The following is a 21,448-nucleotide window of genomic DNA, read 5'->3' as shown; positions in this document are numbered from 1 at the left end:
CTTTTAAAAAAAAATTCTTTATTTTTTCCTTTGTTTTTATTTTATGTGTGCAGGTGTTTTGCATGCACGTGTCTGTGTTCCGCATGTGTGCAGTGCTGTTAGAGGCCAGAAGAGGGTGAAAGATCTCCTAAAACTGGACTTACTTTGAGTCACCATGTGGATGCTGGGAGTCAAACCCAGGTCCTTTGGGAACAGCTAGCTACCCTTCCTTCCTTCGTTCCTTTGTTCCTTCGTTCCTTCGTTCCTTCCTTCCTTCCTTCCTTCCTTCCTTCCTTCCTTCCTTCCTTCCTTCTTCCCTCCCTCCCTCCCTCCCTCCCTCCCTCCCTCCCTCCTTCCTTCCTTCTTTCCTTCCTTTTTTTTCTCTTTTAGTTTTTTGAGACAGGGTTTCTCTTGCTATATTGGAACTCACAGAGATTCACCTGCCTCTGCCTTCCCTCTGATAGGATTAAAGATGCACACCGCTGCCACCACCACCTGATTTTGATTTTTTATTTTTTAAATGCAATGTAACAGTGTATGATATTTTTAAATGAATAATAATGATAACAAACATAATAATGTATGTTATTTGAGGGAGTAATTTAAGAACATTTTTCAGATCTTGAATTTAATAATAGTATGAGCTATATTTAATGTTTCTTAGTCAAACACATTCATAATATAATTACATATATGTACATTACCTATATATCTGTCTACACACACACACACATACACACACACACACACATCTCCAGAATTAACTCTCGGTTTCCCTAATTCTTCTTCCGTTTTGAAGGAGGCTTGTGAAGTGGCTCAAAAATAAATTTCCTATAAATCTTCGCATACCAGAAATAGCTCAGAACTAGAACACTGATGAACGTGAGCATCAAGACAAAAATCAAGGCAGCTACCAGGTAGAAACTTGGGCTAGAAAAAGAACAACAACAAAGAAGCCATTATTCACACTCTGCCGCTAATCTATTCAATCAAACTGTCCTAGAACAGCTAACTCCCCTGCTGGCCACACAGAATGGAGTAGTAAGACCTAGCATCTGTCCTCAGGGTGGTTAAATGTTTGAGGCTGATGAGGAAGAGGGAAGTGATCCTCAGGAGAGAAGGGAGCATGGAGGAGCCCTGTGAAGTGGTGCAGAGGAGGAGGGACCTAAGTGTGGGTAGGGGTCAGCTAGTGCTGCCTGGGGTGGAGGAAGTGATCATGGCAAAACAGTGTTTGTGGCAAAGGGAGGTGGTTTTTTTTTTTTTTTTTTTTTTTACATGGAGGAGATGCCACCAAAGCATGGAGAAACCTTGAGGTCCTTCCAGACATTCTGGAATGGAACTAATTCCGTGTGACTAATACCTCCAAAGTCAGACAGTGTGGTTAGAAATGAGGAGTGATGGGTATAAAGAGATGGGGGGTGTGGTTCAGTGTCGACCAGGAATAAGATCTGAGCTTGCTTTCTCACACTGAGGGAAAAAGGGAAAAAAATAGGCGGGCATGTGTCAGGTAAGGAGAAGCTTACAGTAAGTAGAGAGAGTATGGCATTTATTCAAAAGGCAAGAGAGTGTTTCATGTGTGTGAAAGGGGATAGACATTATGTAAGGCCTATCCTGACTGAATGTGAAGAGTGAACAGAGAAGGCCATGTGAGCCAGTCCTAAGGGATTGGTAAGCGATGGTGTGGGAGAAGAAATGGAGAGATGTGGTTAGGTCCAAGATAGATTTAAAGCTTAGACTGGATTTGTCTTGGCAATTTGTTAAGATGTGGCATATCAGGAATGCGAAGGAATAAAGAGAACCGCCAAGTGTGGGGGACAGTCACCATGAGCTGGTGTTGCTACTCACTGGCATTAGACTCAGAGGGAAGAGGGCAGGCAAGGAGAACTGACTCCAGTATGTTCCCACGCTGGCCTGGAGCTCCTGGGCTCAAGTGATCCTCTCGCCTCAGGCTGCAGAGTAAGGGGTGCTACCCCTGCAGGCTCACGGCCTGGTTACATGGCTGGTGGTGACTGAGCATTTGTGAGTGGGTGTGAAGGCGTATGTGTGAGTGTGTGGGTATATATATGGGTATATTTGTGAGAGCACAGGTGAGTGTGTGCATGCATGCATGAATGTGTGTATTGGCGTGCAAGTGTGCATGTGTGCATGCGTGCATGTATGTACTGGTGTGCAAGCATGCATGCATGCATGTATGTATTGGAAGCTACTCTCTGCTGGGGCCCTTCAGGTCTCTTCACCTGGGATTCTCTTCACATGGGATTACCTCCCAAGCCAGGGGGCTTATTCTTAGTCTGGACACTTAAATGTTCTTTTCTATTTGGGGCCTTCATGTCTGACTAGAACACTTGGTTGTCGTGTTACAGTTTCTCTGGGCCCACAGTTATTTTAGAATGATCTTTCTCCTCTGTGGCCAAGCAAATGGTTCTTGCTTGGGCCATGATGAACATAACCCATCTTCTCTCTGCTAGGCATTGTGCTGAGATGGGAGGATCGTGGGTTCCAGGCCAGCCAGGGTTATGAGATTTTTGTCTTAAAAAGTAAAGTCAGAAAAAAAAAAAAAAACAAAAAAAAGTAAAGTCAGGAAACAAGACTCAAGCAAGCAGATACGTAAGAAACGCAGCACTATCAAGTGCTGCTCATTACCGGGGAATCACTCCGAAGGTCTCGATCGCAAAAATAGCTGTTAGGTTGCAGAAACTGCAAATTAGAAAAAGTGATATTAAAAGTTGAGCTAAATGTATTTAAAATATCCTCTGCATCTCTATGGTAACACTCAGATCATATGTAACTTTTTTAAGGTGTCATTTTTTTGACAAGGACACAATAGATAGATGCACTTACGGAACAGTTATGATGTTTTTTTTTCTTTTGGTGCAAATGTGAAGGGGGATAACCATGCTGTCCTCACAGAATTGCACACTTTGGGTGGTAGTTTCCAAGGCAATGGTCGTAATGACATTAATAATAATAATGAAGAATCATAAGCATCTTCAGAAGTACTACACAGTTAACCGTTGCACACTGAGCCCTATTTCACTGGAGACGGTAGCTAAGTGAACATTTCCTGCAGGCCTGGTGGTGTGCAGAGCACAAAGTTGGGGCTTCTCACCCAGGCACTGAGTGCACTTCTCAGAATAATATAAAGACAGGGATTAGTGGCCACTTATAAACAAATTAGCAATTTGCTTAGTTCTGAATTTTACTCTGTGTGATTAGAACTTGGAAGGCCACTGTCCTGGGTGGTAGTGGCACATGCCTTTAATCCCAGCACTGAGGGTGGGGCAGAGGCAGACAGATCTCTGTGAGTTCGAAGTCAGCCTGGTCTATAAAGTGAATTCCAGGACAGTCAGAAAACACAGAGAAACCCTGTCTTAAAAAAAAATCATTAAAAAAAAGAAAAGGGGTCATTGAGTAGCAGATGGAAAGATGATGTAATAAATTTCTTCTTCTTCTTCTTCTTCTTCTTCTTCTTCTTCTTCTTCTTCTTCTTCTTCTTCTTCTTCTTCTTCTTCCTCTTCCTCTTCCTCTTCCTCTTCCTCTTCTTCTTCTTCCAAATTTTCACCTCCTCCCCTCCTCCCATTTCCCTCCCCCTCCCCCCATTACCCCTCCCTCTTCCTCTCCAGTCCAAAGAGCAGTCTGGGTTCCCTGCCCTGTGGGAAGTCCAAGGTCCTCCCCCCTTCATCCAGGTCTAGGAAGTTGAGGATCCAAACAGACTAGGCTCCCACAAAGCCAGTACATAGAGTAGAATCAAAACCCAGTGAAGATAAGGCATTTCTTAATCCCACTGCCAGAGTCCGTGAGTTTGAGGGACAGAATTGGGAGTTACTCTGTTTTCCATTATAACCAAGGCACATGTGGTAGGACATGCTAAGAGCTCAAATTCCAAAGAAATAAAAACATCTTCTGCCGGGAAACAAAATGCGCTGCTGGTCATAGACATGCAATACATGAGGATGAGGAACTCGGCGTGGTGGCCCACGCCTTTAATCACAGCACTGGGGAGAGAGAGAGAGAGAGAGAGAGAGAGAGAGAGAGAGAGAGAGAGAGAGAGAGAGAGAGAGGCAGCTCTCTGTGAGTTCAAGGCTGGTCTGGTCTACATAGCAAGTTCCAGGACAGCCAGGGCTACCACAGAGAAACCCTGTCTCAAACAAACAATAACTTTAGTCTCTGTGTCTATGTTTACACTAGTTATATGTGAACTAACTTTGGTTTTTCCCCTTTTTTCATTTCTCCTACTCATTTATCACATACATTGGGTGTATTGGTGGTAAGTGGTGTAGGATGTGAAGTCAAGATCATGGCCAAATTAAGGGAGGAACAAAAATTCTTTTGAGAGTTTGGATTTGGCACTAGACGCAATAAGAAGGATCTGTTCCACTTTGGAGGGTAAGTGCATTTTTATGACTTAAGTATAGTTGCATTATCCTAAGAGAACTTCCGAAGTTGCGCGGTTTGGGACAAGGAAATGATGACACAGACTGCGGTGGTTGTTTGCTTAGTCTTTTCAATTCGCCCAGTTTCTCTTCAGCTTCATTTAGTGCCTTTGTATTTTTATTTTAACTACTCTATTAGCTTGTATTCATTGTATAAGATCCTGCTTTTTAGCACGGAAGCTTTCATCCACAGACACCATCAACTTCATCGTGCTCATCCCACACTGCCTTCTCTACTTGAGTGCTTGTTAACCGTTTCTCAAATCCTGGGTCCCTTGCGATTTTCACACACTCTCTTACTTTTGAGATCATTTCACCCTTGAAGTAGCAGGGTGGTCCTTAGGATAATGACTCAAGCCTAAGTTCCTTATTGTTTTATGTATTTATTTGTTACTTTGAGGCTCTAATCTGGGCTGGCCTTGAACTCCCGAAATCAAGAGGGTCTAGTAAACTCAGTCCCCAGAGTGGTGGGATGACAGGCCACACCTGTCAAAGTCTCGTTTGCTTTCATGGGATGCATAATGGAAGCCACCAGAAAGGGTCCATGTTTTCTCCTGACATTGGCAAGAGCCCCTTTCTGCTATCACAGCACTCTTCCACCTGCCCATTGCCAGGGAGCTGCTTAAGCTGCCTTTGAACCTGAATGGTTCCCTTGCTTGGAAGAAGTATTTTCATCCCTGTGGGCAGGGAGAGAAACATGCAGCCCTCAGGATTTCCTTCAGAAGTGGGCTTCCGGGCTTCCATTTGCTCTGTTTTCTCATAGTGGTAGGATGGAGCCCAGGGCCTTGCACAGGGTAGGTGTAATGGTTAATCTACATTGTCGGCCTATCTGGCTTTAGAATCACCATAGAAACACACCTCTGGGGAAATGCCTGACCAAGGAAGGCCCCATTAAACATGGCTGGCACAGTTGCATGGTCCGTGGGGAAAAGAGAGTTGAACCCGACATCCATTGCTCTCTGCTTCCTGACTGCAGCTCTTGACCAGCTGGCTTCTCTCTCGGGTCACTAGGCTGTTATTACCAGGAGAGATTTTACTCTCAAACTGAGACAAAATACAGCCTTCCTCCTTCATGTATTTCTTTTTGGGTGTTTGGTCATGCTAATGAGAAAAATAACCAATGTGTGTGTTAAGGGGACACTGAACCAGAATGGAATTTCAAGCCAACTGATCCAGTTAACAGTTGACATAAAATCTCCTGCTTCCATAGAGTATTTGCTATGATTACCACAAAATAAAAGGCAAACATGAATAATAAGAATAACAAAAGTTAGATGTTTGGGTGGCAATAAACCAAAAAAAATTAAGGGAAAAATGTCATAAAACATTTACTCTCACCTAAAGTTTGGATCCAAGATTCTCACACGAAACACATACATTCCAGAATGGTCCATGGGCCATACTAAATGGTTTCTATTAGTATAGTTTATAATCTCATATGGTTGGTTTAGGTCTCCAGGCTTCCCAATAGTATACGAAAAACAAGTCCTATAGTTCTGAGCAAGAAGAAAAGATAAAAAAGAGGTTATTTCCTGACTTTAACAAAATCCGATTCATAGTTGAGATTTATTTATTTTAATTTTATGTGTATGATTATTTTTGCCTGCATTGAAGTGTGTCACTGACATGCACTACCTGCGTAGGTCAGAAGAGGGCATCAGAACCCCAGCAACTGGAGTTTACAGATGCTTGCGACCAGCCTTGTGGATGCTGCGAACCAAAACCAGATCCTCTGCAAGAGCAACCAGTGCTCCTACCCACTAACCATTCTCTCCAGTTCAGATTCTCATGTATTTATCTTGGGAAGTCATTAAAGAGATGCAATGACTACCCTTTCTATTCTGCCACTGTAGTGCCAAGGCGTGCATGCCACATCCCCTACCAGCCCTCGCTCATGGTCCAGGGAGGAACCTCTGAGGGGATGCCTCATGTAGGCAAAGATAGCCTTAGTTTGGTGAATGACCAGGATGTCAAGTAGGAGTGTGGGAACAGGACACAGATGAGGGAGGATTAGTTCTTCAGGAGGGGTAAAGCTTTAAAGAGACATGTTTGCTGTGGATATAGCTCTAGTAGCAAGGCAGAGATCCAACTCAGCCCATTGCAAGGTGGGTCTAACCCTATGTGGGTAAGGTTGACCTTAGAGTGAGACTCCTGGGCTCCTCTAGGAATGGATGGGATTTCACCACTTAGAATGACAGCCACCCACAACTGTACCACTTGGCAAGTTGGTTTGGGTCTAGAAGTTTGCACTTCCATCTGTCCTGTGATCATATACTTGTTTCCGTATCATAGATGCTGAGTGAAGCCAAATTCTGTCTATAACTGTTGGACAAATAGTACTGGATTTATCTGATGGTATTTCTTTCTTGATTTCTTTATTGCCCCTACATTCTGAGGCCCTTTAATCCAGTGCTACCATGGGTATAATCTATCTGCAGTATGCTAGGTATTGGAGGTGAGTTATGCTATAATTTATTTCATGCAAAGCATATGTGTTCAGTCTGATGAACTATAACTATACATCATGGTGAAAGTAGTAAAAACCCGCATCTTCTACCATTTCTTGCCTCTGTTTACCTTTCTGACACTGCATGTCTGGCACATGTATAAAACAGTATGTAGGAAATCTGTGAGTGAAGAACAAATGAAAGGTTCATAGTTTTTGTTGTAATTTAACTTGAAAATGCAAAATATGCTAGGCATGGTGGGACATGCTTTAATTCCAGCACTTGAGAGACAGAGGCAGGTGTACCTCTGAGTTGGAGGTCAGCCTGGTCTATATAGTGGGTTCCCAGATAGCCAAGACTCTGTAGGGAGACCCTGTCTCAAAAGAAAACTAAAGAAAGAAAATACAAAGTATTTTTCTGGACTTTGAGAGTTCTTGTTTACTGAGTTGGTTAATTCACGAAGTCATGAACTTGATTAAAAGAATATGAGACATTTGTACTATGTGTGGGAACTGGGCCTCTGCTCATCATCACAAAAAGGCCCTGGTCACCAGGACCTGTTTGCCTGCATCACTGTGTGCATTTTTATATGTACACATGTGAGTACTTTAATTCTTTTTAATTTTCTTTCTTTCTTTCTTTCTTTCTTTCTTTCTTTCTTTCTTTCTTTCTTTCTTTCTCCCTTTTAAAGATTATCTATCTATCTATCTATCTATCTATCTATCTATCTATCTATCTATCTATTATATATAGTGTTCTGCCTGCATTCATGCCTTCAGGTCAGAAGAGGGCCCGAGATATCAATTACAAATGATTGTGAACCACCATGTAGTTGCTGGGAATTGAACTCAGGACTTCTGGAAGAGCAGTCAGTGCTCTTAACCTCTGAGCCATCTCTCCAGCCCCCTTTATGTTATGATACTCACCAGTGGATGCCCCTCTGTGTCACATTTGATGTTTCCTGTCATATCATTGGACTCCCCATTCAATTATTATCTTTCCCCTTCCTTTCCATTTTTAAGCCATTACTTGATTAAGCTACTTAATGTCTGAGAAAACAAATCTGCCCTAGACTAACAAATTCACTCCATTTCCAGCCAAGGACTTCTTTGTTCAGGATTCTCAGTCATGTCCAGAGATTCAGATCCCATCCCGTGTCACAGAAAAGTAGCCACCCCTGCAGTGCCTGTGTTGTCCCTACCTAGTCCACCATGGACTTGAAGAACCTACAACAATGCCACTTCTTCTTGTGAGTCTTTTAGATATTTTTCACTGAGAATTTACAGTGCCTAGAGCCACTTCTTGTTGTGATATATTCCTTTACACTGTGTGAAGATGTGTCACTGTGATTGGTTTAATAAAAAGCTAAGTGGCCAATAGTAGTGGGTATAGGTGGGACTTCCTGGCAAAGAGGAAGTAGGGGGAGTCTAGGCCTGTGAGAGAGATGCAGAGTAAGGGAATAGAGTCATGAGGCAGAGAGTAAATTCATAGAAATGGGTTAAGTTATAAGAGCTAGTTAGAAGCAAGCTGAAGCTATTGGTCAAGCTTTCATAATTAATATTAAGTCTCCCTGTTTTTATTGGGGAGTTGATGGTCCCAGTGAAAAAGTCCAACTACAACTTCTCAGATACACATGCTACTCATGCTTGTAGAAGCAGAAAGGCCAGACAGCAATCACTCATTGTAGGTATATTGTTCCAGGAAGAAATGGTCCCTCTTGCAGGGTCGAGTGATGCCCTGCAGTAAGAAGTAGCCTTATTTCCCAGGGCTTAGTTAGCATCGTAAGTACCAACTTTGCACACTGCCCAGATTGTAGCTGGGTTCATGCTGCTCATGACGAGCTCTGCTTCTCATATGGTAGAACAGAGATTGAGGGCCCGGCATGTTTCCTCTATAATCTTTGCAGGTTGTGAACTACTTCAGTGGTTATTATCAGGGACAGTCCCCAGATCAACAACGTCATCTTCATCCTGGACTTTTAGAAATGCAAGTTTAGGGGCTGGATCAGACACTTGCATAGCTCACACAAGGCCCCGGGTTTAATCTCCAGTGTTGGGAAAGAGAAGGAAAGGGAAGGGAATGGAGCAGAGTGAAGGGAAAAGGGGAAGATGGGGCTTGGGGGTTGGGCCCTACTTCAGATCTAGGTGAGACCAAGTTATCTATTTTAACAAACCTCCCAGAGGATCATTCCTGATGTCTCCCGAAGCTTGTGACCAGCTCTACTATTTCATGCTGCTTCAGGCAAATTCCATGATTGTTAACCACCAACCTACCCACTGCTTCCTCATGTACGTTGTTGCTGAATAACATCTGGGAGTACTGAAATGCCCTATGTAACATTTGTTCTGTAGACACTGTTCTTTACACCTTTGCCCGACCCCAGACCCCAGACAAAAATAACCAGGAATGCAAGTTTGGTTTGAACTGAATCCATTATTACTTTAATTCCTCATGATTTTAAGTAATCAGTAGAGGTGGATAAGCTATAGTTTATTAATTAGTTCTATAAATATGTAATGTAATAATACACTAACTAAATATTAATTAGTCCTATAAATACATATTCATTATCTACAGTGAGTTAGAGACTGAGAATAGAGCAGTGGGCAGAAGAACACGGTTCCCTTCTCTCTTGGACCTTGAGTTTTGTTTTATTTTTGCTTTTGCTTATTTAAGAATTTTTTTTTTTAGCTTGAAGTATGTGTGTCTTTGTGTATGTATATGACTGGAGGGCAGAAGAGGGAGCTGGATCCTGATGTGGAATTTACCTCTGTGTGCTGTGATTACCATTGATTACTAAAGAAACTGCTTTGGACCTATAGCAAGGCAGAACTTAGCTAGGTGGGGAAAACTAAGCTGAATGCTGGGAGGAAGAAGGCCGAGTCAGCGAGAAACCATGTAGCCCCCGCCAGAGACAGATGCCAGCACTTTACCAGGTAAGCCACAGCCACATGGCAAATACACAGATTACTAGAAATGGGTTAAATTAAGATGTAAGAGTTAACCAATAAGAAGCTAGAGCTAATGGGTCAAGCAGTGAGATAATTCAGTTTCTGTGTGGTTATTTCAGGTCTGAGCTTCCAGGTGGCTGGGAAACAAACAAGGAACCTCATTACAATAGGATCCCTTAAAGCTAAAGTTACAGGCAGTTAGGAGCCATCTGAAATGGGTTCTGGGAACAGAACTCGGGTCTTCTGCAAGGGCAGTACATGCTCTTAACCACCTAGCCATCTCTCCAGACCTGGTCAGCTAGGTAATGAGATTTTTAAAGTAGGCTGCATAATGTGTCGGAGAGTTATAAATGTTCATAATACTGGAGAAAAAAGGGACAAGAAATGAAGGCTCTCTTGGGAATGATGGCCAGGGGAGAGTTCACAGACTAATTAACTCTTAAATAAAAAAAATAAGATAAATTCTTAAGACATTTATTTTTATTATTTTTAAAATTGTGTGTGTGTATGTGAAGATATGTTGTATATGCAATGTGTGTGTGTGTATGTGCAAGGTTTGTGTGCATGTGTAGGTTGTGTATGTATGTGTAGGTATGTGTATGTATGTGTAGGTGTGTGTATATATGTGTAGGTGTGTGTATGTATGTGTAAGTGTGTATGTGTGTGCAGGTGTGTGCGTGTGCAAGTGTGCATGTGTGCCTGCGGAGACTAGAGATGTCATGCTCCTCTAGATCTAGGGTTATAAGCAGTTTGGTCTCCAAATATGGTTCTGGAACTGAACTCTTTCACTCTGTAGGAGCAGCATGTGCTCTTAACTCTGGGCCACCTCTCCAGACCTGGAAGACTGAGCCTCCATATGCTTATGTATAGTGGCGTTTTGATAATGTACAAATGCAGATTTTCATCAAGGAATATTAAATTTGTACCAAAGAGTGAATAGAAAATCAAAGACAAGAATTTTTTAAATAATTGAAAAGTAGTACTTGATTTGCCCTAAACAATTTAAATCTAAATTGTTTCTATTAAGCTTTTGTTAATCTCAATGCCAAATTTAGTTCTTTACTTACATGAGGTCCCCAGACTTGATCCAGTGGGAGGTCCTTGTTTTGCTCTATCATCGACTTGAACGTCTGCGCTTCATTTATGCAACCACTCTGCCGAAAGATGTCAACATGTGATTATGGAGCAGGCTTTGCATTAGCTTACTTTGGAGTATCTAACGCACTCAAAGATTTGTCTTTTTTTTTTTTTTTTTTTTTTTCTGAGACAAGGTTTTTCTGTAGCTGTGGATGTCAGAAGACAAACAACTTGTGGGCTCCTTCCTTCCACCGCATGGGTCCTGGGGGGACTGAGCTCAGGTTGTCAGGCTTGAGGGAAAGCTCCTGCATCTGCTGAGCCACCTGTGAAGCTAGAGTTGCTAGGGCACCAGGAGAATTTTGGTGGAATTTTATGAAGAACTGTCAGACTATTTTCCATAGCACAAATCCCTTCCTTTTATTTTAAACTCGAAAACAAAACAAAACAAAACACAGATGCCCAAACAAATACACTCCACAACAAAATCCCTACTACTCCTGATTTTAAATAAACCAATCTGGTATGTTTCCCGGAGTCCTACAAGCTCTTAGCATCTCTGAAAGTCTCCACAGCTTCCCGTTTCCTGCAGATAACCATTGTCCTGGCTTGTCTAGGCATCATCCTCCCAGTTCTTCAGTTTCCTCGCTGGCAGTGCATCCCCACATACTACAGTCTCATCCATGAACATCATGTGATAACACCATTTGATCGCTTTTAAACAAGATTACCCTCTCTTCCTTTTCTTACAGCCTTGGCTATTGTCGGTGGCTCTGTGATCACAGGTGTACAAATCCATCCTGAAGAACATTCTTTCCATTCTTTTGAGCGAACAGGCATGGGTGAGGAGAACGGGCAATTGTGCTTTAAATTTCTCCTGTGCTGCTTTACTCTTCCCAGCATGGAGGTGCCCCATTTCTCCTCCATTGCTAATGCTTAGTCTTTGTTTTTATCCTAGTGTATGTGAAATAGCATCTCACTGTAGATTTAATTTAGGTTTCCTGAATGTTCTCAAATGCCAACTAGACATCTGTACATTTTCATTGGAGAAATGTCTGTTGAAGTCCTTTGCTCCCACCTTTAATTGGGTTGTTTTGTTGTTGAATTATAGGAGTTTTCTGTATGTTCTAGACATTTTCCTTATCAAATACATGATCTGAAAATACTTTGTTCCATTCCATGGGCTGTCTTTCTACTCTTGTGTCTTTTTTCTTCTTTGTTTCTTTTTTTTTTTTTTTTGAGACGGAGTTTCTCTGTGTAACAGTCCAAGCTCTCCTGAACTAGCTCTTATAGACCAGGCTGGCCTCGAACTCACAGAGATCTGCCTGCCTCTGCCTCCTGAGTGCTGGGATTAAAGGCGTGAGCCTCCACCGCCCAGCTCTTATGTCTTTTGATACACACAGTTTTTAGATTTTCATGGCATCCACTTTGTCATCCCTTCCCTTCCCCTTCTCTCCCGTCTTCTCTTCCTTTGTCTCCCATTTCTTTCCTTTCCATTTCCCTCTTCCCCTCTTTCCTTCCATTCTCTCCCCCCTTCTTTTCCTGTCCTCTCTCATTCTTTCATCTGTAACTTGAGTCATAGCCAGTAAATCATTGCCCAAACCAATGCTGGGATGATTTTTACCATTCATTTTCTTCTAAGAGTTTATAGTTTGGGGTCTTAAATTTAGGCCATAGATCCATTTGCTGTCTGCATTATGTTAGGTGAGAGTTTCATTTTACTTTAAAAAAAAATGAGTATTAGTGTTTGCCTGAATGTATGTCTGTGTATCATGTGTATGCAGTGCCTACAGTGGTCAGAAGAAGGGATCAGATCTCCTGAGACTGGAGTCACAAGTGTGTGTGAGTTACCATGTGGGAGCTGGGAACGAACCTCAAATCCTCTGCTAGAGCAACCAACACTCTTAACCACAGAGCCCCCCCCCCCGTGTGTGTGTGTGTGTGTGTGTGTGTGTGTGTGTGTGTGTGTGTGGTTATCACTTTACACAGTACTGTTTTTCCTTTATCAGGTGTCTTATATGAAGTAAATCATTTATGTGCTGTGGAGGGGATATACTCTTTAAATACACTATTCAAAGGTGGTAATGAAACCCTGGTCAGGCTCCCCATTCCCTTCCACACCTGAGAAGTTCAGCTGTGGAAGAGAGGGATACAGCTTCCCCAGCAGGACTTCCTAGGGACTGCCCAGACCTGCAGTGGCCAGCCACAAAAGGGGGTCACAACATCCGTGGTCTGGGTCCCCAGAGCCTTTCAGGACCTGCAGAGGCCAGGCGTTGAAGAAGGGTGGCACAGCTCCCCCAGCCGAGCTCACGAGGGCCTGACTCTCCCTGAGGAGTCCTGCCGTGTAAGAATGGTGCACAGCTTCACATGGTCAGCTATTGTGTTGAAATTTCTTTTAGTCGGACTATCCAGCTATCCTAGTTTCAGGCATTGTCATATATGTTCTCTGTCTACAGGTATGGGCAGGGCAAAAGAAAGATGTGCGTTTACAGCTGCCATGACAGTGTGCCGGAATTACAGCTGGGGAAGAGCGCTAGTAACAGAATAAACTAGGGAGCTTAAGCTGGAAAGATGAAAAGGGAAGAAAACTGGTATTGACAGAGAGGAAGAAGCAAAGGGTTCAACATGACAGTGTCTCAGTTTTGTGAGGACAAATAAGGAGGAGCAGGATAGGCAAGAGGGCTGCGGGTGAGCTGTGATGTCTGAACTTACATTTGATTCTAGAAGCTGTGTTATCCAAGGTCTCTATGGTTCACAAGGATGGATGTGATCAAAGTCTGATTATTTGTATTGTGATGCTAGGAATCTTGTTTGTTTATTCGTTTGTTTTTTTTCTGAGACAGGGTGGCTGTAGGATGTCTTTCTGTGTGTTGTGAGTATGTGTTGCTCTCATTGGTTGCTAAGTAAAGCTGCTTTGGCCTATGGCAAAGCAGGATACAGCCAGGCAGAAATCCAAGCAGAGATACAGGGGAAGGGCAGAGTCTGGAGACACCTCCCAACTGCCGAGGAAGCAAGACATGTAGAAAATGAGGTAACAAACCACAAACCTCATGTCAAAGCATAGATAAGAAATATGGGTTAATTTAAATGTAAGCACTAACTAGTAATAAACCTGAGCCATTGGCCAAACATTTATAATTGATATAAGTCTCTGCATGGTTATTCGAGAACTGGTGGGTGGAAGAAAAATTTCCTGATTATACGGGTTTCTCTGTGTAACCCTGGCTGTCCTGGAACTTGCTCTGTCTGTAGATCAGGCTGGCCTCGAACTCAGTTCGCCCATTTGATTTAGTAAGAAAATACTCATATATGATTGCATCATCCTGGCTGTTACATTGTTTTATTTTTTGACCTTTCTTCTGCCTGTCTTATAGGACATCTTTTTTCCCCCCAGAGATGAATCTCAGTAGTCATTGACTTTAATATAGAGTTGATGTTCTCTCTTTTACTTACCTTGGTTTGGTTTCACTTCCCTTAGATAATTTACATATAAATTAAAAGAATGTGTTTAATTGCATGCTAAGTTCTGGTCATACCTGCTTCATAGTATTATTAAAGGTATAGTCATCCCTGCCGTGGATTTCCCACACGATAAAATTTGCTTGGATTATTCTAACAAAGCCATGTTCATTAAACCTGAAACAACAAACACAAAAGTATCTGTGATATAATTGTATCTAATGGCTGTGTCATTGTCCCCAACTGATTGAAATACTGCGTTTCCGCCTCCCAAGTGCTAAGATCACAGGCGTACACCACCATGTCCAGCCCCAGACAGCAGATATCATTCAAAATGAAAACCTAACAGTAAAGAGAAGAAAAATTGGAACCACAACTTTCCCTTATTGCCATATATTAATGAGATGGGACCCTGGTAACGCGGAGAAAGACAGAGAATGAGATGGGTGGAAGGACAGGCCGAGGATCTTTTGGTATCATGAAACCACATTTCATGTGGTGGAGAGGAAGCCATGGAGTTCCTGGAGCGAAAGGAGGAACCGCTGCTGAGTTCCCAGGAGGGAGCAGCTGGAAGATGAGAGAGCTGAGGTGGGGCTGAGAGACAGTCATCTCCATGGCAGCAGGAAACAGTCACTGTCCTCCAGGGACAGGTTACCCCCTTGTGATGCTCGGACAGGACACACTAGCCCCACCAAGCTGAGAGGAGTTCCCTTAGACCCATGGAGTTTAAAAAGAGATCTGGTACTTTATAATTTTTCTCTATCATAAAAAATAAACACTCAAGAGCAAAGATAAACTTATCATCAAAAGATTTATACCTTAGCATTGTAGAACTTGGGACCACACAAATGGTTATATAGCTTCCTTCTCCACCAGTTATTGCTCCCCTCTCCCTACTTCTTTCTTCCCACTTCCCCATCTCCCTCCTTCTCTCCCTATTTTTCCTTCTTCTTTTTTTTTTGAGACAGAGTCCCATAGCTCAGGATGACTGACCTCAGACCCACTACATAGCTGAGGATGGCCTTGAACTCCTTAGCCCCTGCATCTACCTCCCAGCTACTGGGCTTAGAGGCTCGTGCTAACTTTCTACCCCTCCGTATGCTCATGTTTCTGAATGAAATTGTCCCATATACTCATTGGACGGAAATTTCCCTGGAGACTCACTTTTGGGTCCTGTTCTTGCTTCTAAGCTGCTGCCTCTTGCAATGAATGTAACCCTGCTTTTAAAATACAGTTCATCCTGGAAACAACCTAAATGCCGCCCCCTAAATGCTGAAGAATGGGTAAGGAAAATGTGGTACATTTACACAATGGAGTACTACACAGCAAAAAAACAAAAACAAAAACAAAAAAAAAAAACATCTTGAATTTTGCAGGAAAATGGGTGGATCAAGAAAACATCATTTTGAGTGAGGTAACCCAGACCTAGAAAGACAATTATACATGTACTCACTCATAAGTGGTTCTTAAACATAAAGCAAAGAAAACCAGCCCACAAATCACAATCCCAGAGAATCTAGGCAACAATGAGGACCCTAAGAGAGACATACATGGATCTAATCTACATGGGAAAGTAGACAAAGGCAAGATCTCCTGAGTAAATTGGAAGCATGGGGACCTTGGGAGAGGGCTGAAGGGGAGGGGAGAGACAGGGAGGGGAGCAGAGAAAAATATAGAGCTCAATAAAAGTCAATAAAAAATAAATACAGTTCATCATTTGTCAGCTGTCTGTTGATTTACAGAAAAATACTAGGTCCTTGACAATGTCTCTGTTTCCTGACCAGCTCTCGGCTTCACTTCAAAGCTATGGAGTCTGCTTTTCAGGTTGGTTAAAGTCTGCTGCTACCCTACACTGGCTAGCCCAATCGGTTATTCTCCTGTTCTCATAAAGTGTGCGTGGGGTGGGGGTGGGGGGGGTGTGGGGGTGGGGGACGACACATAGACGCAGGTGTTAAGCGGCAGTACTTGGGAAGCCATTCTTGTCTCTGTGTTTCCTAATTTTGAGAAGCCATGAAGAGCTTCGGATCTCAGTTCCCAGACAGGCATGACGGAGAGCAGCTGCTTGGTGTCTGGGCTAGGGAAGAGCCACAGAAAGATTAAAAACTCACATGAGTGCTGTGCACCCCTTGCCACACAAGAGTGCAAGGGCCCTCAGGAGGAGCCAAGCTCAAAAGCTAGCAGCTTTGGTGGAAGAAGGAGTTCGATTATAGCTTGTGTAAGTGGTAGAATTCTTGATTTCCTAAGAATTGGGCGCTGATGAGATGAGGTAGCTGGTCAAGCAAAGGCACTTGCAGCAGAGTCTGATGACCTGAGTTTGATCCCTGGAACCACTAAGTAAAGGGAGGGAGCTGGTCCTGACACCTGACCTCCCCCACCCCCCAGTAAACATTATTTTCTTTCTTTTTTCTTCTTTCCTTCCTTCCATTTTTAGAATTAGGTACAAATTCTATTTTGCTCAAGGACAAAAAGATCTCAGGGACGTCAGGACAGTTAGTGCAAAGAGCCACAGTGCCATCCTGTGTCACAAGCATGCATTGCAGCCATGGTGCCACCCTGTGTCACAAGCATGCATTGTGTGAGCCACCCTGTGTCACAAACATGCATTGCAGCCACGGTGCCACCCTGTGTCACAAGCATGCATTGCGTGAGCCATCCCTGGGTTTGTTTCATTGTGACAGAAGGATTTGCTTACCCAAGCTTGCTCATTTTAATAAATTTTCATGGGTGTGTAATAGAATTCTAATTAAATCTGAGAAGGCAGGGATGTCACTAATTGGCAGCTAAATTCCCAAAAGTTGGTAATTTTTCTGTGGAAATTTGACTTTGGGAATCGAAGAGACCTCATTACTGATCTTCATATTCTAAACTTGGGGATGATCCATTCTGTTAACTAGGTCTTTTATTACCTGTGTTTAGGGGAGCATAAAAGCTAGACAAGCTTGGGGAGAGAGCAAGAGAAGAGTAGGTGACTGTGTACACAGTGGCTGCAGTTCGCCCAGGAGGGTCCTTTTGGTTCCTTTGTTTTGCACAATGATCTAGTAGAGAGGGCGTGATGATTGATATGCCACCTTGCCAGGATCTAGACTCATCCATGAGGCAAGCCTCTGGGCACACCTGTAAGGAATAATTTAGATTAATCTCCAAGCACGCCTGTGAAGGATTTTCTTGGTTACCCCCTGAAGGTGGGTAGTATCTTCCAGCAGTTGCCCAGATGTCAGGAGGTCCAAGGGCAAGCTTTTACTTTTTGTCTCTTTGCCCTTGTGTCTTGGTGTTGTGTTCGTTGACCTTGTTTGCTCCACTAGTGAGAGTCTTCCTTTGCTGACACCAGAACTCAGCTTCTTCCACCTTCCAATGTGAACCGAAGACAAGTGGCTTGCTAGACCAAGACAGTGAGCTATTCTGTCTCCTGGACTGTGTGGCTTCTGCGTTCTGAAGACAGCCATTGCTGGATGACCCAGGTCTTATCTTATAAGACAGTCTAATATATATATATATATATATATATATATATATATTTCATTCTATTCATTCTATGTGCTGTGTTCCTCAGAGGACTCTAAAAGAGAGGGAAGAGATGATCTGGGAGACAGAGGGGGCATTCAGGAACAATGTTCTTAATTAGTAAAGGCTATTTCCTAAGTGGAGAGACAGGCTCTAGACAGTTCACCTATGCTGTGCTGGCTAGTTTTTTTTTTTATGTTAAATTGACACAGACTACATTCATTTGGGAAGAGGGAGGTCAATTAGGAAATGCAACAACTAGATTGGTTTGTGGGCACACTTATGGTACATTTTCTTGATCAGTGCTGGATATAAGATGGCCCAGCTCACTGTGGGCAGCGCCAGCCCTGGGCTGGTGATCCTGGATTGCTATATATATATATAAAAAAGCAGGCTGAGCAAGTCATGAGGAACAAGGCAGCAAGCATCACTCCGCAATGGTCTGCATCAGCTCCTGCTTCCAGGTTCATACTCCACTTGAGTTTCTGCCGTCAGTTCTCTGGATGCTGGGCTGCAGACTGTGTGCTCAAACAAATTGCGTTTGGTCATGATGTTTCAGCACAGCAACGGGAACGCTAAGACACACGGTGCACCGTACAGATGCTTGAAGATGCAGGTGTGTCGACATCTGTCTCACTCCTCGCCATCCTCTCCCTCACCACTCACATATCAAACATTGACTCTTTCTGCTTATAATCACTAATTTCTATCATAGATGAGCTTCTTGGTCCATGGTACCCTTTCAACCATTCCCCACCTCCTAAATATAATTTTACTAATAGGTCTCTCTACTCAGACTTCTTTCCCTAGAATTCAGAGAGACCCAGCTAAAGCAAATAGTCACTCATATGACTATTCTGGAAGAAGGGAGTGAAAGCCTCGCATGGGCTGGACTCTTCCAGGACAGCCTCTTTGCCCCTTGATGTAACAGCACTCTCAACAACTGAGCTATTTCTCCAGCACACAAATTAATTTCCAAAGTGGGTGTAAACTTACAGCTGTATCACAGGTTGAAACGGCATATCGAATTCAAGCCTCTGAGGACAGCCGTATTTTTCCACATCATACCTTACTTTCTAGAAAAGAAAAATGCTTTAGTTGTTGTGTCCATTTATCTCATTGACAAAATGCATGCTTTTCTTACCTTATTTTCCAGTGGTTTATCTCTCAGATATTCCCTGTTTAAAAAAAAAAAAAGACACATGTCATTATCCCTGCTTACACGTCCTCCCTTCTGACTTAAAAACTAAAAGCATAGTTTATTTAGGGTGGGTGTCACAAAAGCCAAGTAGAGAACAGGACGATAAACTACCAAGTGCTTCCTACAAACTGGCACTTTACGTATCCTTTGCCACCTCTGTGAATACAGTCTCACGCCAACCAACAGCCAAACAGGTGCAGGCCGCTGCCCTTCATTTGGAGACGTGGGACCGTTTTCAGAAATCGTATGAAACTTACTCAAGATTGCAAACTTTGTTTCCGTGGTGAGAAGGATACATACACGGTTGGAAAGTCTGTATTCACTGTGTTAGTCCAGTGCCGTGCTCCCCAGAACATAACTGTCCTAGTCATCGTTCTACTGCTGTGAAGAGACACTGCGACCAAGGCAAGACTCTTTTTTTTTTTTTTTTTTTTTTTTTTTTAAAAAGCATTTAATTGGGAGCTTGCTGACAGCTTCCGAGGGTGAGGCCATGTTCATCTTGGTGGGGAGCAGACAGGCATGGCACTGAAGCAATAACTGAGAGTTTTACATCCTGACTCACAGGCAGCAGGCGGAAAGAGAGACACTGGGCTTTGTCTGGGCTTTGGACACCTCGAAGGCCACTCCCAGTGGCATACCTCCTACAACAAGGACACACCTCCTATTCCTTCCCAAACAGCTCCACTCGCTGGTGACTGTTCCAATATACGAGCCCATGGGGGACATTCTCATTCACATCACCACAGTTACTAAATGAAAGAGTCAGAAACAACATATTTTGTTCTTAAAGACAAGGTCTCATGATGCCCAGGCTGTCTTCAAACTCGTTCAAACTCCACCTTGTGAATGCTGGGATTATAGATGTAATACCCCTTGCCTTGTGTGTGTGTGTGTGTGTGTGTGTGTGTGTGTGCAAGTGTGTTTTATCATGCCTGGCAGGTACTCTACCACTGAACCACATGCCTACCTTTAGATGTGTATTTTAATTAATTAATTGACTTGTTGATTGTACATGTATGATGTGTGTATATGTACACATTTGTATGAATGCAGGTGCATATATACCATGACATGCATACGGAGGTCAAGGGACAACTTCTGGTATTTATCCATGCCTTCTACATTGCTTTGCAACAGGGTCTTTTTGCTGTTTTGCCACTGAGTGTTTCTCCTTTCCCAATCTCACTGTAGGTGCCTGGGATTTAAGAAAGATGTTACTGGGCTTGGATTTCCATAGGTTTGGGAAACTTTGCTCACTGAAGCATCTCTCTAGGACCTAAAATGGATTTTTAAACTCCCCAGTAATTCCCTAATTTCAATTTATTCCTTCAATGGAATCCTTCTCCTCTGTGAACTCAAGAGACAGCTGCACATTCTAACTAGGTTCTTACATAGTCATGTAGAAAGTGAGGTGAGGCACAAATACTCTCATTTGTCTTCCTTACGTGAAAAGGAACAATATGGGATTTGAGACTAAGTGATACTTGCCTTTTTTATTGAATTGAACCAGAAAGGACAGTAATAAGTGTGATTGTACATGTTTCAGAGAAGGTTAAGGGTTATATCTCCAGCTTTTTTAAAATTTGGAAACCATCAAGCCAAATACATGCATGCCAGTGGCGTTTCAACCACTAAGTACTAGCTTATTATAGCCTACTAGCTGTTATTAATATGCTTATGTTAGAAATATTTCTTACTTGTCAATCACGTAAGAAAAATCCCGGCGGTAACATTCAGTATTACTAAACCTACAAAAATAAAACAGAGTATAGACAATTCTTCACTGAGCTCAGTGGTTCTTAAATTGAAGACGATTACATAATTAATTTACTAAATTAGAGTCTCTGGGATCAGTTTTCTGCCTTAGTCTGTCTGTCTTTCTTTCTTTCTTTCTTTCTTTTTAAAAAAAAACCTGTTTCACAAACTTCTCATTTACCTCACTTTTTGTACATACTTATTAAATTTTTTAGAAGAAATAGACAAGATCTCCTGAGTTAATTGGGAGCATGGGGACCTTGGGGGAGGGTTGAAGCAGAGAGGGGAGAGGCAGGGAGGGGAGCAGAAAAAAATGTAGAGCTCAATAAAAATCAATTAAAAATTGTGGAGTCGGGGAGAGACTGGAAAAAACAAACAAACAAAAAAGTAAGAATAAGTTTCTATGTGTTTATTTGGAAGCCACATGGCGGGCCCCCAAAGAGTAAAAACAAAGGAAACAAACACACCAAAAGACCAAAACCCAAACTACACTGGTTCATATACTACCTAGGAATAGACACTTGTGTTTGAATTAGACAAGTCATTTCCTAAACACTAAGATGAAAATCCATCAGCACCACCACCTCCACCACCACCACCTCCACCACCACCACCTCCACCACCACCACCACCACCACCACCACCACC

The 21,448-nt window shown here is 42.8% G+C and overlaps 1 protein-coding gene across 1 annotated transcript in view; it reads right to left on the bottom strand.

The window, feature by feature from the left end:
* Nucleotides 1-486: 486 nt before the first annotated feature.
* Nucleotides 487-21,448, bottom strand: part of Catspere (catsper channel auxiliary subunit epsilon) — a 90,255-nt gene continuing 69,293 nt past the window's right edge. The window contains exons 16-23 of the mRNA XM_050143124.1: nucleotides 20,743-20,793; nucleotides 18,989-19,022; nucleotides 18,841-18,920; nucleotides 14,421-14,520; nucleotides 10,878-10,964; nucleotides 5,751-5,908; nucleotides 2,623-2,676; nucleotides 487-909 (exon numbers count right to left, since the gene is read on the bottom strand). Of these exons, the coding sequence (XP_049999081.1) occupies nucleotides 756-909; nucleotides 2,623-2,676; nucleotides 5,751-5,908; nucleotides 10,878-10,964; nucleotides 14,421-14,520; nucleotides 18,841-18,920; nucleotides 18,989-19,022; nucleotides 20,743-20,793 (718 nt within the window). The 3' untranslated portion in view covers nucleotides 487-755. The remainder of the gene's footprint in view (nucleotides 910-2,622; nucleotides 2,677-5,750; nucleotides 5,909-10,877; nucleotides 10,965-14,420; nucleotides 14,521-18,840; nucleotides 18,921-18,988; nucleotides 19,023-20,742; nucleotides 20,794-21,448) is intronic.

This window comes from Alexandromys fortis, unplaced genomic scaffold (genome assembly GCF_014885135.2).
Source record: "Alexandromys fortis isolate MF-2015 unplaced genomic scaffold, M_Fortis_MF-2015_v1.1 scaffold_51, whole genome shotgun sequence".
Taxonomy (NCBI): Eukaryota; Metazoa; Chordata; class Mammalia; order Rodentia; family Cricetidae; genus Alexandromys; species Alexandromys fortis.
This window is presented reverse-complemented; position numbering and strand designations above follow the sequence as displayed.